General features: G+C 55.0%; 1 protein-coding gene across 7 annotated transcripts; it reads right to left on the reverse strand.

Annotated features, from left to right (window-relative positions):
* Window positions 1-109: 109 nt before the first annotated feature.
* Window positions 110-14566, reverse strand: CUNH20orf27 (chromosome unknown C20orf27 homolog). 7 transcript variants are annotated; one of them, XM_032419680.1, is made up of 7 exons: window positions 13793-13908; window positions 6998-7087; window positions 6653-6769; window positions 5078-5220; window positions 2532-2670; window positions 1546-1668; window positions 110-1310 (listed from the first exon to the last, which is right to left on the reverse strand). In XM_032419680.1, the coding sequence occupies exons 3-7, from the start codon at window positions 6669-6671 to the stop codon at window positions 1210-1212; spliced, it is 525 nt and encodes a 174-aa protein (XP_032275571.1). In that variant the 5' UTR covers window positions 6672-6769; window positions 6998-7087; window positions 13793-13908; the 3' UTR covers window positions 110-1209. The 7 variants fall into 7 exon arrangements, with proteins under 7 accessions (XP_032275571.1, XP_032275572.1, XP_032275573.1 ...); XM_032419681.1 differs by having other exon boundaries at window positions 6653-6823; XM_032419682.1 differs by lacking the exon at window positions 13793-13908 and adding an exon at window positions 13364-13403.
* Window positions 14567-17797: the final 3231 nt, after the last annotated feature.

A 17797-nucleotide genomic window follows, 5' to 3' on the forward strand; every position in this document is an offset into this window, starting at 1 on the left:
GTAGGGGGAGCTTACTGGGGGGGGCCTTCCTTCAGGACAGATAATTCATCTGAAGAAGCCCATGAATGACCCACGTGCACCCTATCCCAGCCACCGAAGGGCAGTGGGGGTTGGCGGGGGCTGTCGAGAGACAGAAGGAGAACTAAGGGCTGATCCTGGTTCTGCCATCAACTCACTATGCCATTGGGACATTCCCTGCCCACCCCTGACCTGCAACTGCCCCACCTGCCTGAGAACCCTAAGGTGACAATAAAGCATTTGTGCTTAAGGTGAAGGTATAGCCTGCTGGTACATCACAAAAGGGGACCCCAACAGAGTAGTGGAGGCGGGGCTGGGTTCAAAAAAGGGAGAGTGCTTTCAGCTCTGCGCAGAGCTGGGAACTGACCAGAAGGGGGTGCTGCTCTCTCTGTCAAACATCCCAAACACACCTCACTCCCTAAGACTTCCCATCTGGCCTAGGCAGAAGGCCCTCCCCATCCCAACTCGTCAACTATTCCCAGGCCTAAAATACCAAGCGTGCATACTTCTTTTGGGGCCAGGTGCTAGAATGCCATCGAGTGCCCCTTCCTCGTAAAAGAATGATACAGCCAAAATTGTTCCTTAGCCCCTCTGCGGAGGATTGGGTGTTCTCAGAGCCCTGGAGAACAAACACTGGCTGGCCTCTGGTATCCACTGAAAGTTTTATTTCTTTAGGGTTTTATCCCAATCAGTCCTTTAAAAACCAAGTAACACAGACCTGGGGGTTAGGGCTTGGGGCTGTGCCTTCCTCCTACTGAGCGCGGACAGCAGGAGGAAAGAGGGAGGGGGCAAGGCAAAAGCCAGAGAGCTGCAGCAGTAACGGGAGTGATGGCGACGTCACCTAGCCAGCTATCTCCTCTCCCAAGCCCTGGCTAGAGCCCCTATGGCTTGGGGTGGGGGGAGGGCAGAACTCACTCCAGGTGTCCCCCCCCCTCAGATAGCCTCCCTGGGGGCTCAACCCATTTCTTCCGGCAGGAGACTGAGGCTCATGGAGAGGAGGAAGTGGGACAGGAGGACACAGGAGAGGCAGGGAGGTGGCACAATGAAGGCAGAGGTGAGAAGCCCCTGGACACCCCACCCGCGCCCCCCCACCCCAGGGAGGGGCGAGGAAGCCACACCGTCACATAGCATTCGGGGAGATGAGGTGGGGTTTAAGGCTGTGGGGCCCCAAGGCGTGCAGGGCCGCAGGCCTCAGTCGAAGCCGTGCCAGTCGCTGTGCTCTGAGTCGTATTCTAGCTCAGCACCCACGCACTTGACCCCATCAAGCAGCATGGGTGTGCCGTGGTGTCGGTCTGCAAGGTAGGTGACAAATGAGGATGCCAGGCTGGCCCCTGGCCCCACCCACTCTTAGGAGACATCCCCCCCCCACACACCCACCTTCCCTCTGGGCCCTGCTAGGGGGGTGGGGAGAAGGCACCTGGGACCCCCGGGCCAGGGCAAGGACCCCTCTTCCAGACAGGGAGGGCAGAAACCCGGTGCGGCCAAGCGGGCGCCTCCCCCGTAACCAGACCCGGGCTCGCGGCTCACCCATGACGCGCGCTTGCACTGTCACTCGCACGCACGTGCCGGCGCCACCTTCACAGGCTAGCAGCATCTCCTCCTTGAGGACACCCTCCTTGTGCGCCGAGTACTCACACTTGATGCTATAACCTGCCCAGGTCATCAGCACTTCCTTGGTCTCCAACGCCCCCCCCCCTCCCCCCCACAGCACTCACTGGCCTCAACCTGCCACCAAGACTGGCCACCTCCTCCAAGGGACTAAGGATGGCCCAGGACCTATCCCCCCGGGGCTGGGCAAACAGGCCTTGGAAACTTCCCCCTCTTCACTTCCCCCTCTACCTGCCTCCAGACTGTGGACAACCCCTTTAGGGCTCCAAGGGTCAAACTCAGGTTCCCAGGAGGAGGGCCCATTGATTCCCCAAAAAGGCAGGCAGGGAAAGGGGGTGATGGGGAAAGAGGGACAGGGCAGGCCCTCAGCAGATCAGGTGGCAAGAGGTAAGGGCCTGAGGGAGCTTGCCCAATCCACTACGGGCAAGGTCATGAAGAGGAAGTAGGGGGACGTGAAACTGAAGCCGGGGTGTCAGCCTACTATGAAACTGACACCCTAGCCTCTGGGTGGGGGCAGGGGAGGGCCTAAAGCTGGCAGGGTAAGGAGAAGCAGCCCCAAGTCCAAAGCCTGTGACTGGCGGGTGCTAGGAGGTAGCTGCCCAGGATTCCTGGGGCTCTGGCAGATTTTTCTTAAGGGCAGGCAGGAGGGAGGGCTGGAGGCCCAGAGCCAGTTCCTCACAGGTGATGCACAGGCATGGGCCAAGAGTGTGAGCCCACGGACTTCTGTCCAGGAGCAAGGCCTGGGGTATGGGACCTGCCAAGATGCCACACTCAAAGCCCATAAAGAGGCCTCATGTCCCCCAATTGCTGAACCCCCCATCCACCCTGGAAGGGCGAGGGGAAGTGGCCCATGCTCTCACCCCCTCTCACATCCAGGCCCTGCTGGAGGAGGGCTGGGGACACACCTTCTGGGATGGGCATGACGCTGAGGAGCTTGAGGTGTAGGCTGGGGACTGGTGCTTCTCGGACGTCCTTGCTCAGCCTGAGCACTGGGGGCAGAGTGAAGGTAATCTCATACCTGTGCAGGATCTTCAGAAAGCCAACCTGTAGCGGGACGATGGGGGGAGAGAGGGAAGCACCTTCACTCTCAGCCTCCCCCGGGGCCAGCCCCCTCCCGCCACCTAGGGTCCTGTGGGCCCCTGCACCTGCTGCTGTAGGGATCCCAGAGGGGGTCTAACTCCCGCCAGCACTCCAGCTTGTCCACACCCCAAGCCTAGTGGCTCCAGGCCCTTTACCTGAGGACCTCATCCCCTCAGCTTGCGATTCAGCATCTGTTTCACGGGCCCCGCAGCAAACGGTGGCCTATTTTATAGATGAGGACATGGAAGCCAGACGATGACTGGCTGGAGACCACACAGTGTGGCCAGGGTAAAGCCCTCCTGAGGCCTCTTGGCCACTCCTGCCACATGCGGCACGGGGCCAGCACCTGCCATGGCCCACGGGACAGGCCACTCCCCTGCCCCCACCCCTACCAGCACCTGCCCAGAGCCAAGAGCCTGGGCTCAGGGACACTGGTCCTCTCGTCCCTCGTGTGGAGACAATGGGCAACACAGATTGCAGGGACGAAGGAGGAGACAGAATCAGAAAAACAGACACAGGACCAGCTGGGTCAGTCTCGAGCTGGCCCACCGGCACCACAGTGAACCCTGCTGCCACCCTGCTGGCGCCTGAACGTGGATGCCTGCCTGCCCACTCCAAGGCTCGCTGAGCCCAAAGCCCCAAGTCCTGGCCCAGGCCATTTCTGTTGTTCGTACACAGTGACTGGCAACCAGATGCCGACCTTCACAAGTCCAGCCGTGTGCAGGGCCATAAGCTGGGGTGGCTGCTGAACGGGCAGGCTAACCAGAGTGCAGTCCCGGAGGCGTGGAGGTGCACGCTGTACCCACTACCTCGTGTGCACACACACTGGTGTGCTCACAGCTGCGGGGCCGACAGTCCTGCCCCTGGGGCTTGTTAGGGCTGGCTACATGAGGCAGTTCGCTCAATGGGACAGACACACGTCACTGCATGATATAAAGGTCAGTCCACAGGGCTCCCACACTCTGCAGGTGGAGGACACACTTCTCAAGAGGGCTTTCTGGCTATCCTGCCAATGCTGATCCTGTGGCCCAGCTGCACCAACTGCAGAATTTTCCAGGGGAAATCTCAGAGATGTGCAAAAAACACTCATCGCTGCCCTATTTATAACAGTAAAAAATAGAAACATTCATAATACCAGGAGTAGGGAACCAGATGAATCAATGATGATACATTTAATGGAATATCAGGCAGTTGGAAAATCTCGTGGAAAATTATGACATAGACAGCAGACGGTTCACAAGCAAGCAAAAAACAGTGTGTCCGCTGTGATCCCAGTTTTTTGTTTTTGGGAAGTGAAGCAAAAAAAAAAAAAAAGCTGAAATGACACACATCAAAATATTAACTATGGTTGTGTCTGGATAGTATGATTGTGTGTGCTTTTAAATTTCTTTATAGTTTTCTCTAGCTTCCAAATTTTCCCTAGCGGACATCAATGGATTTTGCAATGGGGAGGTAGGGGGAGAGGGAGCTATTCTTTAAAGTTTTGGTTCAGTCTGTTAATTCCCTGGAGGAAGTTGTCAGGAAAAGAGCAAGGATTTTACGATTGAGCAGAAATGATGAATCTGGGCCCCTCCTCTCGGTGGTCTCGATGGACCAGATGCCCTCCCCTTGCTGGGGCATTCCTGCTCAACTCCGGAGCCCTGGCCTACTATTTAACCTGAGGGATTCATTCCCTGTTTCCCCACCAGTCTGTCCCCTCCAGACACTTCCTCCTGCCCCTCCCAAGTGCATGTGGGATCTGCCAGGGCCCCAGCACTTGGAGAAGCCGTGCTGGAGGGTGTGTGAGGCGGGACAACTGGCAGAGGTGGGTGCCCCGCCCAGCAGAAAACATGGGGGTGATAAAGTAAACACTAATACCGCAGAGAGCCTAAAGCAGCGAGAGGTTTGCAAAGAAGGGATGCAAGTCACACCTTGTTATCAGCAAAATTAGCCTCACACCTGCGTGACACACATACATTCTTTCATCTCATTCTTGCACCAACTCTATGGGGTGTGAGCTGTCTTCATTTCAGAGAAGGGGAAACTGAGGTAACCTGCCCAAGGTCACAGTGCCAGATTAGCAGGCCTGGACCTGAACCCAGGCCTATGGCACCTCAAGCCTTGACACCACCTTCCATTGCTGTTGTCGGGGTGACGCTGATGACAACAGCTCTGTTCCACCTGTTTGAGTAACATCCTAAAGGCACTCATTTCATTGCAGTCTCGCCACCTCCCACTTTACAGACAGGAAAACCAAGGCCCAGGGCGGGACAGAGATGTGCCTAGGAAGCAAGCTTCGAGGAAGTGGGACAGACAGGCCCAGGAAGCCAGGCAGGGCCAGGCAGGGGGCAGAGGGAGTAAAGGCGGATGACGGGGGGAGGGGTGCACGTACCTTGACCAGAAAGCTGCTGTCACTCTCCTGAGTGACCATGACCACAGAGTCATGCAGCTTCTCATCAAAGTGGACATGGCTCTGGGAGCCTTCTGCATCATGGCCGGCTGCAAAGCGGATACTCCGGACTCTGGGCTTGTTGCCTAGGAAGAGAGGAGGAGAGGGCTCCAGGGGCTGCTGGTTTCCTCTATCCCCAGGAAACGACTCCCCCCATGTCACCCCATGTCCCCCCCACCCCCTACCACTGCCCTTGCCATCACTCAACACCCACTGGATGGGCTCCTTTCAGGGCTAGGCCACATCCTAATGGATACTAGGGGTCATGAGGCTTAAGGCCCCCTACCTTCCCAGTCCTCCCACAAAATATAAGCACCCTGAGAACGGGTGTGTCAGGGATTAGCTAGTATGACCCCTTACTTAGAAGAGATGAGGCAGATGACAGAGATAAGAAGAAACAGTCTTCCAGACTCTCAGCAAGCCCCAGATAGTGCAGACCCAGCCCCAGGCCTTGGGTTCCAAGTCTATCAGTGCCAAGGCCCCTGCCTGCCCCTCCTGATGACCCCAACCTGAGAGAGGAGGGGGGCAGGGACTGGAGCAGGCTCTAAGGGACCTTTTTGGAGGTGGCAGAAACAAAGGGGGCCAAAAACCACACTGAGCCCACCTAGAAGAGGCTCTAAACCTCATCCCTGATCACCAGCAAGCAAGATGGAGGTACCCAGGGGAGCCTCTCAGACCCCTCCCAAAGACACCCTACCCTCCTCTACTTGACCACCCCCCACCACATGCACACACACACACACAAAGGCCCTCAGCTGTCCCTAGCTGGGTCTGGTTCTCCAAGGCCTGGAGGCAGGGAGTTGAGATAGGCAGAGCAATTGGAGCTGGGGTGAGGGCCTGGGCTGGGGGAGGCGCATGTTGCCATGAGCAGGCCCCCAATCCTCTCTGGCCCACAGCCACAGCCCTTAGGCATCCCAAGATCTCTGCCCAGAGTCCTTTTGGTGGGAGGAGCTGGGCCAGTCCTGGCCTGGCTGGGGGAGGAAGGAGGGGGTAGCCTGACAACTCCACATTCCTTGCTGAGCCCCCTAGAACTGACCCTCAAATTTTACCTGACCTCCCTTGCCTAAAACCCTCTATGAGCCTTTCTGAACCCTGAATGAAACCCAAATTCCCTTCTGTGGCCCTACCTACCTCGTCAGCCTCAGTGCTCACCCCAAGGCTCTAATGCACCCCCAGCCCCCACAGTGGAATAGGGAGGCTGGAACATGGGGACAAGAGGGCAGACACCTCCATAAAATAAACCAGCACACCAAGGAGCCAGCAGGAGTCCTCCGGTTCCCTGCTAGGGCTTGGGTGAGCGCCAGGACCCAGCACAAACACTGGTATAATTACACTGATGCAATGTAATTCTTTCTCTCTCTCTCTCTCTCTCTCTCTCTCACACACACACACACACACACACACACACACACACACACACACACACAGCCAATGCAGGCCCTGCATGCAACAACACCCCTCCCGCCAGGGCCCACTGGAAGACTCGTGCAAACCCTGCCCGGCCAGGAAGCCACTCACCCTTGTTGGCTGCAGCCATGGATGCCCTCCCTGCCGCGGGGTAAGACGCGCAGCTCCTGCCAGACAGCGCCGCTCAAACCCAGCAGCCTCCCATACTCCAGGGACACCAGCAGGAGCCTGAAGGGTGGGGAGTCAGGAGGGCAGGGGTCAGGGCCACCCAAGGGCCCGTGGCTAGGGGAAAGCAGAGATGTCCCTTTAGGGAAGACACTAAGACCCAACCCTCTGCTGCTCTCAACAGCCAAGGGATGCCTGTACCCTCTAGCATGGGGGGCTTCTGCCCCCCACTCCCCACACTCCCCAAGAGCCCTCACCCCTGCCTGATGCCCTGCTGACCCAGAGCCTCACCAGCATGTGCTGAGCTGCAGCTTCTGCGTGCCAAAGCATCGGTATGGGACTCTTGTACCCAACCCACCTGAGGCTGGCAGGAAGGACAGCCTGGAAAGGAAGGGGACATCACTGGCACTTTTCAGACGCCACTTCTCATGCTGGTAACCCCAAGGGCTCTACCCTCCTGCAGCCAGATGCCACATTGTCCAGGTTACACACCCAGTGCAGCTGGGACCAGGTCTGAGTCAAGAGTATGCTTGAGCAAGAGCGAGAATGGGGGCCCCCATAAGACGGGCCCTTGGAGCTTCCCTCCGGGTGATGGCTCAGGGCCATAGACAGAACAGATGCCAGGTGAAGGGGCTGCCCCGTGGCAACCCACCATTCGGCCTCTGGCCTGATTCTCTGGGCTGGCCTCCTGGCTCAGCTCCCCAAGGGCAGCCACAGGGCAGGGATAGCGGGAGGCACCCCTAGGAAGCCTGTGTGAGCAGCCTGGCCGTTGATGGGCCGAGCTGGGACCATCTAAGCATCAAGAAGAATAATGAGTGCAACTGATGGAAACAGATGGAACATAAAATTCAAGCATTCACAGAGATTACAAAAAAAGCAAAATAAACAAACCCGAACCCTCATTTGTCACCACTGACAGCAGCAATACCCTAACTCTTCACTCTGAAAATTGGCAATAAGGATGGGTGCCTGGGTGGCGCAGTCGGTTAAGCATCCAACTCTTGATTACTGCTCAGGTCGGCTCCCAGAGTCGTGAGAACAGAGTCCTGAGTCAGACTTCGCATTCAGAGCAGAGTCTGCTTGTCCCTCTCCCTTCCCCTCTGCCCTCCCCGCCCCCAACAAGCAGGAGCTCTCTCTCTCTCTCTCTAAAATAAATACATAAATAATGGGGCGCCTAGGTGGCTCAGTCGTTAAGCATCTGCCTTCTGCTCGGGTCATGATCCCGGGGTCCTGGGATCGAGCCCTGCATAGGGCTCCCTGCTTGGCGGGAAGCCTGGTTCTCCCTCTCCCACTCCCCCTGCTTGTGTTCCCTCTCTCGCTGTGTCTCTCGCTGTCAAATAAATAAAATTAAAAAAAATAAATAAATAAAAATAAATAGAAGAAGGCTTCCCGTGGAGCAGGGAGCCCGATGTGGGGCTCGATCCCAGAACCCCGGGATCATGACCCGAGCCGAAGGCAGACGCCTAACGACTGCGCCACCCAGGCGCCCCACATAAAATCTTTAAAAAAAAAAAGAAAGAAAGAAAATTGGCAATAAAGAGAAATAATGTGGCCTGCCCCTTAGCCTTTCCCATTACCAAGGCATCCTGGTGGTTAAAGGAAAACTCTTCTTTACAGAAGAATTCTCACTATTCAATAACAAAGGAATGACCAAATGCTAAGTAATTCTGCGATGGCCCAAGAAACCAAAGCTGGAGGCTGGGAGGCAGGGGATCATTGACCAGGGGGGCAAAGGTTGACAGAAGTAGGACACATGGCCTGGGGTTCTTCAGGGGACAGACACCAGTCTGCAACGGAGGGATGTGGTGTCAGCCACGTGTACCGGCAATCTCCTGTCCCTCACAGTGGGACAGCCTGAGCCACGGAGGCTTCCTGGGGGGAGGCAGCATGACGTCACAGACCACTGACGACGGGGTCCTACCTGAAATGTCTAACCGGGATCTAAAGAAGCCCCTAGCTCCAGCTTCCTGCTGATTGAAAACGCTGAGGTGAGTGGAACACAGGAAATGACTCCCTGGGGAAGCAACGAAACAAACCCAGAAGGCAGAATGTTCTACAGGACAACTGACCCATCATTTTAGTTTTTCCCCCAAACTGCAAGAAAAATAAAGGAGCGGCGGTCGGTCTAGATAGGGGCTGAGCGAGCTACAGCCTGAGGCGGCCGTCTGTTTTCTGTAAGGTTATTGGAACACAACTGCGCTCCTGTGTTTCCGTGGTGTCTAAAACTGCTTTTGCACTCAAGCAAAGCTACTTTGAGTAGTTGCAACAGAGACCACATGGCCTGCAAAATCTAAAATATTTACTGTCTGGCCCTTTACAGAAAAAGTTTGCCAACCACTGCTCTAAATTAACACACAAAGAGACCTAGAAGGCAGGGTACTCGACGGGACAACTGACCTGGTTTTTTCCACCACATCAGCTACAAGAAGAAAAATAAATGGGGTAGGGGGTTTCTAACTACCTATTTAAAAAAAGGATGTCTGGGGGATAATTGGGAAACGTGAATGGGACTGGATCTTAGGTGGCGACATTAAGAACCAAAAGCTAATCTTGTTAGGTGAGAAATGCAATTGTACTCTACAGAGACATATGTCCTTATTTTTCAGAGATACGCACTGAAGTATTTAGAGATGAGTCGCCCATGAATGACCTTGGCTAATCTAAGGAAAGAAGAGAAACCACAGCGTGGCCTCACAGTTGGGGGCTGGGCCTGCGAGGTCTTAGGTACCAAGCTGCCCTGGGAGCAGGCCTCAACTGAAGCCCACCCCGCCACAAGCACCTCATGGGCAGGGTAAACAGCTCAGGTACCAAGAGTCCAGGTAGGAGGCCTAGGGAGGTACAGAGAAAGGCAAGGCTTGGGTCTCAGGTCCCAGGCCAGCACCCACCCCCTCACCATTGGAAGCTAGCTCCCAGGCCCAGGGTACAGGGAAAGGAACTATGCCCTGACTTATCTCTGGTCAGGGCCAATTTGGAGTCAGTCCCAGAAAGGCAAGCCCCTTAGCCCTGGAATGCTCAGCCTGTCCCCAGAGAGCCTGGCCCTTGAAGAGAAGCCTCCCCCACCCCACCCACTCCAGCCATCCCTCGAAGCAGTGGATTCAGAACATGTGAAAAATGGCCAAACACAAGGGTACCAGGCCCTCTTCCTACCTCATACAGAGGCTGCTCCAGCCACACGAGAATGACAGCCCAATGTCCACAAAGCCCCCTGCCCCCCCAACTCCCAAGACACTTCCTGGATGCCCAGGTGAAACTCTTAACCAGCGGCTGGTGAGCAAAGGCTCCTGGGGTCTCCTTCCCCAAATATTCTGACCTAGGACATGCAGGGCCCCCTCCCTGTCTTCGCCACCAACCCACTGCCTATCGCCTGCCTGCCTCATCCAGGCCCTCCCTTTGACCAGGAACAATCCCGTCCCCCACCCCATAGCTTAGCCTCAGTCTCAGCCCCAGAGGACTTGTTTAGGGTAGCACAACCCTACCCCACCCCTTCTCATCCCAAGATAGGCCTGAAAATCTTTACAAGGATCCCCTTTGCCACCTCTGGGATCATTTTATGTTCCCCACCTTACCAGGGCAGTGACTTATGTTTTTGCCAAAGCCTGTGTCCCCAGTGCCCAGTCCAGCACCTGGCAGGGAACAGCTGTGTCCAGTTTATATTTGCTCAGTGAACGAATGACCAAACTAAGGGGAACCCAAGGATGGGCCTTGGCTGGGCCCTCGAGGTAGATGTGACATGTCAAGGCCAATGACTCTACACCGGAAGCTCTCAGAAAGAGGAACTCCCCACCCCACTCTCTTAGCCAACTCTTGCCCCAGAGGGTACTCCCCTCCCCCCATCTCTTAGAGCGTGGCCTCCCACTGGGCATTATTCTGGCCTTGCCACAATCAGTTACTCCCCTTGAGATGGAATGCCCACTTGAGGGCAAGACCAGCATCTCATGCACTGCCTAGAGCTCAGTACAGAGCAGGCATTCAGGCATGCCTGTGACCCTTGGGCAGTGAGAACACAGAGATGGAAGGCAAGTGACTTAAAGGGCCCAGAGGAGGCTGGAAAAAGCAAGCCTCCTTTCTCAGCAGAGAGCCCTGTCAGTCGCTATCCCCTGGGAGCCAGATTCTCATCCAAACACAATTCCTCATCAGAGGGGGGAGGGAGGGTATCCACTTCCCCCTGCTGCAGCTGTGTCCACAGGAACTGCTAGGTCCCCTTGCAACCCCAGGCCTCCTCCCCTGCCAGCAAAGTCCTGAATGTGGCCCAAGCTGCAGAGCCCCACAGACACAAGGAACATGGTCAGGAGCATGGGCTCCAGAGCCCAGCAGTCCTGGTTCATATTCAGGCAGCATGGGAAGTTACTTCGAGTCTGTGTGCCTCGGTTTCCTCATTTGTACCAAAGGAATAAGCAGTGACCTCTTCCTCTGAGGGTTTGGGGTAGCTGATACCTGAAGCTCTGATGCCGCTCCCCACTCCGCCCTCATCTTTGCAAAAGCAAACCCCAAAGGACTGGTTTCTGAGGCAACAGCAATTTCGGGGCAGCACCAGTAAAGAGGCTCTTCAGGCTAATCCTGGAACAGTCACAAATGGCCCTCAGGGCGGGGGCCCCAGGGACTTCAGGCTTCTCAGAAAACAGCTCAAGGGTTGAGGGGCTGCCCTCCCCCTTCCCTTCTCCTGCCTCCCTCCTCCCCCACTCCCAGGCCAGCCAGGTCCCCCAGGGATTGCCTGAGCGCAGACTGCTGAGAGTCTTCTGTCCCCTTCAACCAGAAGAAGATGTGAAGAGTGTATATTATGAGAAATGCCCCCACCCCAACAACAAAAACAAAAGGACGCCAGTCCCCAGCTTAGCTGGGCTGTCAACAGGTCACCCGTGGTACCAGGAACAGTCACAGGATGAGGAGAGCTGGAAAGCTGGAACAAGGGCCTTGGGGGGCTTCTCTGGCTCTCAGTTACTCTCAGGAAAATTGAAAGAACCTTCTCTCTCTGGGAGACAGAGAGCTGAGGTCCCTCTCAGCTTTAGAGAGAAAGGCTGTTTCAAGGTTACCCTATCCAGGGCAGGGCTCAGCCAGGTCCCATGGAACCTCTGGCATGAGAAGACCCAGGAATATGGCAAGTGAGCAAACAGATGGACAAATGGGAGTTACAGAGAAACCCAGAATTCTCAGCCCCCTAGACTCTGGCCCCACAGGGTCTAGCTGCTACTCCAGGCTGTCCCACACTGGGGCCCCAAGGCTCCAGACTGGAGGGAGGGCCGAGACAGTCTGTCCATGGCAAAGTGGAACTCCAGAACATGCCACCCTGGTCCTCCATCCCACAGCTGCACCCCTATACCACCTCCCTGCCCTGGAAGCAGCCCCCAGATCCCAGGCACCACAGGCCCAGCTCCAGCTTGTCCTCTGCCTTGTGGCTGGGGGCATGGCCCCAAACTCTTGGGGCCTCATTTATCATTCATTCCTCCAGCTTCATTCCTCCAGCTCCATTCCCAACCTGTTCAAGGACTTTCTGAGCCACAAAACTCCAACACCTTCCACCCTCCCGCCTCCACGGCCCCCACCCCACCCTAGCCCAGGGCTAAAACCTGGCTTAAGCACCCAGTCCAGCAGAAGCACTGTCCAGCCTCTCATTAAAGCTCAAGCTTGTAGGGGCGCGTGGGGGGCTCCGTCGGTTAAGCGTTCAGCTCTGGTCATGATCTCAGGGTCCTGGGATGGAGCCCCGTATCAGGCTCCCTGCTCAGCAGGGAGTCTGCTTCTCCCTCTCCCTCTGTCCCTCTCTCTTTGTCTCTCTCTCAAAATAAATAAATAAAATCTTTAAAAAAAAAAAAAAAAAAGCTCAAGCTTGTAAACAGAGTTCCCACTGAGACCACAATGACCTGCTGACTCCAGAACCTGACATAGGTCTGGGCACATAGTGAGGGGACTGCTTACCTAGAACAAGGCCTGAAAAGGCAAGACTGGATGTCAGGTGTGGTTGTGGCAGTTTTACATGAACTCTGTCTGAATGTGACTCCCATTTCCTCCTCCCTCCACCAGGCCAAAAGTGCAAGGATAAGTATGGTGTTCTCTTTCTCACTAGCAGGGGTGAATTGGGGAAGAGACTCCCACCATCCCACACCCTGGTGTCTCCCTAAAAAGTGCATCCCCTCCTCAAAACCTCCCATTCCCCGATGCCCCCAGCTTGAGGGTTCTTAGACCCCTCTAGCCTCCAGATTGCCTGTCCCACCCAGGTCTTGCCCTGAGCCTGTCACCTGAAGGCCCCAAGAAGTAGAGGCCAGGCCGGGTCCACAGGGTGGCACTTGCCCCTGACCTTCTTCAGCTCCCTGGGAAGAGAAATGCCCTACCCCCACTTGCCAATGCCAAGATTCAAGAGGAAAGGCAACCCAAGGATTCTCTTCTCAGTCAAGCAGGGCTCCTGGTCCAGAATCTAAATAAAACCCCTCCTTGCTGCGATGATGGGGAGGTGCTGGCCAAGTCCCCAAAGGCATCAGGGGCCCGGGTTTAGGACCCTGTCGTCTCCTGCCTCCATCCCCGTGGGTGTGGCGCCCCATCACCGCCCCTTTCTCATCTTCTAGGGGGAGAGATGCAGCTAGACGCTGCCCTCCATCACACACCTCCCGGGCTTCTAGGCAGCAGCTCCGTCCCTTAGAGATAATCCTGTGCACTCACCACCCTCACCTCTGCTGACGCAGGAGTCTCAGGAGCCCGCACTCCCCGACATCACCGCCCTCCTCCCTGAAGGTGTCCAGGCATGAGAGTCTCAGAAGCTACTTGTCCAAGGTCACACAGCGAGGCGGTGACAATAGCGGCGGGGGGGGGGAGAATGCTGACAGTGCTGACCCCATTACGCCCCCGCCCTCACTGTGTCACACGTGCCCCCGACAGCGCGCCGCGGAAAACATCCCCGCTCCACCACCTAATGGTCGCCCACGGCTTCCGGGCTGACATTTCCCCAGCTCAGATGCCAGGGAGCACTCCCGGGTGCGGCCCCACAGCGGAGCCGCCGCCCCAGCAAGGTGGGGTCCCAGTTACCGACTGCCTAGGACGGGAGGGGATCCCGGCGAGCGGAGAGAAACCGGGAGATGTCGGGAGGAGAAGCAGTCTCACCGTGCAGGGAGCACCCCGGGGCCGGTCGGGCAGGGTCCACCGCGGCGGCGGCCGTGGCGGTCGCGGCGGCAGCGGGGGCTCAACGCCGAGCACGAGGAGGGAGCCCGGCGCCGCCACCGCCGCCGCCCGCCTCACGGGCACGCCCCCCACCTCCGCCCATTGGTCGACTGAGGGGGTGGGGCGAGGACGCTTCCGACCAATAAGCGGGCGCTAGAGAACGGCCAACAGGCGTTGCGCCACTGTGTCACGTGCAAGGGGCCCGCGGCTGCGCCAGACTAGCCCACACCTACCCACGGCTCAGCGAGTTCTCGCGATGAAGGCAGCCGGGCCGCCCGGCGTGGCCCGGGGCTAGCGTGGGCCAGAAAGGGGAGAAGGAAGGAGGAGCGTCTCGAATAGTCTCCGCCCGCGTCTCAACTTCAACTGTGGAGTTTGCACCTCCCGCCTGGGCTCCAACTCGGAAGGGGGCTCTCCTGGCTTCTGTTTCCTCGAGCGGCCGTAAGGCGGGACTCAGAGATAGTGGGGCGGGCACCTGAAGGTCGCCTTTCTCCCTAGGCTTCCAGGCCCGCAACGACAATCGATATGGGCCTCGCTAGGTCCTGTTCCGGAGCTGAGGAACCCGCCATCCTTCCCACGCAGCAACCTCCGGGTTTCAGCCTCCTCCCCTTCCACTCATCCCCCTCCTCGGAGGAAGCGCTCTAGCGCTGACTCGAAACGCGTCCTGGGAGCCCGGCCGGCCCGAATAAGCATCAGAACAAAGAAGGCACGCGGGATGAGCCTCGGGGGACCGCAGCCTCTGCTCCTGGTCTCCATGGAGGCGGTCGCCATGGCAGCGGGAGGCGCCTAGCTCAGCGTCGCGGGGTGGGGTGTGGGCACCTGCGCAGAGCCCGGGAGCGAGAGGCGTGGCCCTAGGGTCTTTAGGAATTCTAGTCGCCGGCCGCCTGGCGGTCCTTGAACAACAGTCCCCCCTCCCCCGTTTCACAGGCCGTGACAGGGTCCCTAAACTGCCTGCGGGGAGCCATCCGTTGCACGAAGTTCCCTCCTTCCGATCAATGTAACTAGGGGAGAGATGGTATGGCGGGGCTGAGGGTCGGCTTCCTTTTAGAAGGACCTCGGTCCAAGGCTCCTATCCTCCGCTGGATCCCTGTGGTCCCTAACCTACGCCATGGTGTCTGGTCTCCTCACTGTTGGCAAATTAATCTTCCTAAGCTATTGTTTCCATCACACCTTCCCCTGCTCCAAAACCTCCGTGCGCTGGGACTGTCTCCAGCAGAGCTTCACAAACTTTTTAGAAGCATTTTGGGTGATTCGTGCGCACTCTGGCGTTTGAGATACTACCCTCCAGCGTGGGCATTGGGAGATTTCCACATTCTGATCCCAGCCCATCCACTTCTGCCAGATGCTTTCTAACTACCCAGCCCCACCATTCCATGTGCCCCACTATGCTCTCCCAACCAAAAAAAAATTGCATTCCCATGTCTATTCTATTCTTCAGCGTCGAAAGTTGGCAGACAGTGGGCCCAAAGCAGGCTACAAATATTTTGTTTAGCCCACACAGGACTTTTTAAAATTCTAATTCTTCTTCCTCTTCTCCTCTTTTTCTTCCTCCTCTCCCTTTTTCTTCTCTCCCTCTTCCTCTTTTTCCTCTTCCTCCTCTTTCTCTTCTTATTGCCCTTTTGAAATATCAGATCTAACTACATGGACTCACATTCTAACCTGGCACCAGAGGCTGGCAAATCAACTTGCTGATGTCCCCACCAATCCCTATTTTCTCACATTGATTTTACCTTCTGGGTCTGTGCAGACATTGATTTCCTGATACCCTCCTTATGCTACCTTTTTATGTAGAATGCCCTTCCCACTCTCCTCTCATAGGCAAAACTCACCCTCCCTTCAAGACCAAGTTTTAAGGTCTTTCTAGACAACTCTTCAAAACTCTCCCTGGTGTGGGCTCTTTCAAACACAGAGACTGGCTGCTAACTGGGCACTGCCTGGGGCCATTTCCTAACTGTCAACTCCTTTAAACAAATATTTACTGAGTGTATATGGTGAGCAAGTTACTGTGCTAGGCTCTGGAGTCACAGGTACTCGCAGTTCAGGATGGGAAGTACAGCACACAAAAAAAGCTGTGGTTTCTTGTCCCTGCCAAACACTCCTCACACTCCTAAGTGCTGGGCAGTCTCGCTGACTAGCCAATTGGAAGGACCTGCAATACAGAGCTGTCCATGCCTGGGGAGACTACAGGCTCCCAGGGAAGGCCCCAAGGCCACAGTAAGTGCAGATGGTTTTGAAAAGCTTCCAGGAGAAAATGTGATTCTTTGTGCCGGGAGGAAGCTAGATTAGATGGTACGTGGCTGCCCCATTGCAGTTCAATGGGTCTGTGTACCAAGAAGAGATGCTAAACATCAGAGTGGTGCCCAGGCCCTGGGACTTCCTGTGTAGAGGGCCTTAACAGAGCTTTGAGGGAAGCCACAGACTCCCTGGAGATTGGGGCTGTATGGGAAGGAATTAAGAACAACTCCAGTTTGGGAGAACAGATTGAACACCTGTAAAACATCCATTCCAGCTCCAAACACATGGTATTATGGACTCTATTCTTTTTAATAAAAATTAAACAACTGTAACCTTGTTGGAAAACTTCTGGGCAGTATCTAATAAAGCTGAAAATGCCAACACTTTGACCCAGCAATCCACTGGTTTGGTTACATACCAAAAGACGTGTATACAAATATTCATAGCAGCATCATTGGTAATAACCCCAAACTGAAGATGACCTAAGTGTCCATCAACAATAGAATGAATTTTAAAAACCCATACTGTATTCATACAATGGCCTATTATATAGCAATGATGACGAAGAACAACCTCTACTGAATACATGCAGCAACATGAATGATTCTCACAGACAATATTGAGCAAAAGAAGCCGTGCCCAAAAATAGTATAAACTGTATTGTATATTCTAGTACCTGTCTTCGTAAGCATACATATGTATTTCTCCTGGGGATATATTGAGGAATGAAATTGCTGGAACATAGCTGTTGGAGCTTTATAATGTATCAACTTAGCTATGGTGAACTACATTTCCCAGAATTCCCTTCCAATTAGGGTGGGCCACAACAGGCATTTTTGCATGAGATTTGGAGGGTGGAAGAAAAGCAGTGGATGTATTGGTACACTTGCAAAATCTAGGCAGGAGGTTTGTAGCCCATAAACTTTGTTACTGATCTGCTGGCTCATGTCATTGAACTGGGATAACAGTCAGGATTGCACCTACTCCCCTTTTCCCTGGATCCCCCTTCAGTTTCTTTGACTCTTGGGCCCGATAACAGAGGGCACCGGCCTCACCTGCAGGACACCCACATCATCAAGTTTGGAGGTAGTGAGAACCAACACGAGTTCCAGTTTGTCATCAAAGGTTCCATTTTATGCTCATGATTCCAGCTTGTCCTTTCTCTCCCCCACTTTATATCCATCTTTCCCTCCCAATGATCTGACCTGGGGACTTTAAGCTCCAGCATCAGACGTAAAACAACAGTTTTACAGAGACTGTTTGACAATTACCCAAAGTCAAATTCCTGTAACAAATCCTTTTCGCTTCTGCAATCAAACCCTAACTGATACAATAGCATAGGGGTATGTTTAATTTCATATGAAATTGCCAAACTGTTTTCTGAAATGGTTTTACTCATACTCCATCAGCGGAGTACAAGAATTCCAGTTGCCTCACATCCTCATCAATACAAAAATTAGCAGTTAGTTTAGTAAAAACATGACACTGTGCAAACCAAAGCAGGGCAATGGGCCACCAGTCTTCAGCCTCTGCTCTGAACCATGCCCTTGTGGAGGAAATTTCACAATATCAAGATCAGAAATGCACATATTCTTCGTCCTAACAAACCCACTTCTGGCATTGGTCATGCAGATATACTTGCAAAGAATACTTAACTATAAATGTATGAAGTTATTCATTGTTACCGTATTGTTATTAATAATAGAAAGTTAGAAA

The sequence above is a fragment of the Phoca vitulina genome, unplaced genomic scaffold, assembly GCF_004348235.1.
Source record: "Phoca vitulina isolate PV1807 unplaced genomic scaffold, GSC_HSeal_1.0 scaffold22, whole genome shotgun sequence".
Taxonomy (NCBI): domain Eukaryota; kingdom Metazoa; phylum Chordata; class Mammalia; order Carnivora; family Phocidae; genus Phoca; species Phoca vitulina.

Coding starts and splice junctions, on each gene's coding strand:
- CUNH20orf27 (XM_032419685.1), bottom strand. Junction 2,671..5,077: donor ACAGCAGCTTTCTGGTCAAG/GTACGTGCACCC, acceptor GTCCCGCTACAG/GTTGGCTTTCTGAAGATCCT. Junction 1,669..2,531: donor CGTCATGCCCATCCCAGAAG/GTGTGTCCCCAG, acceptor TGACCTGGGCAG/GTTATAGCATCAAGTGTGAG.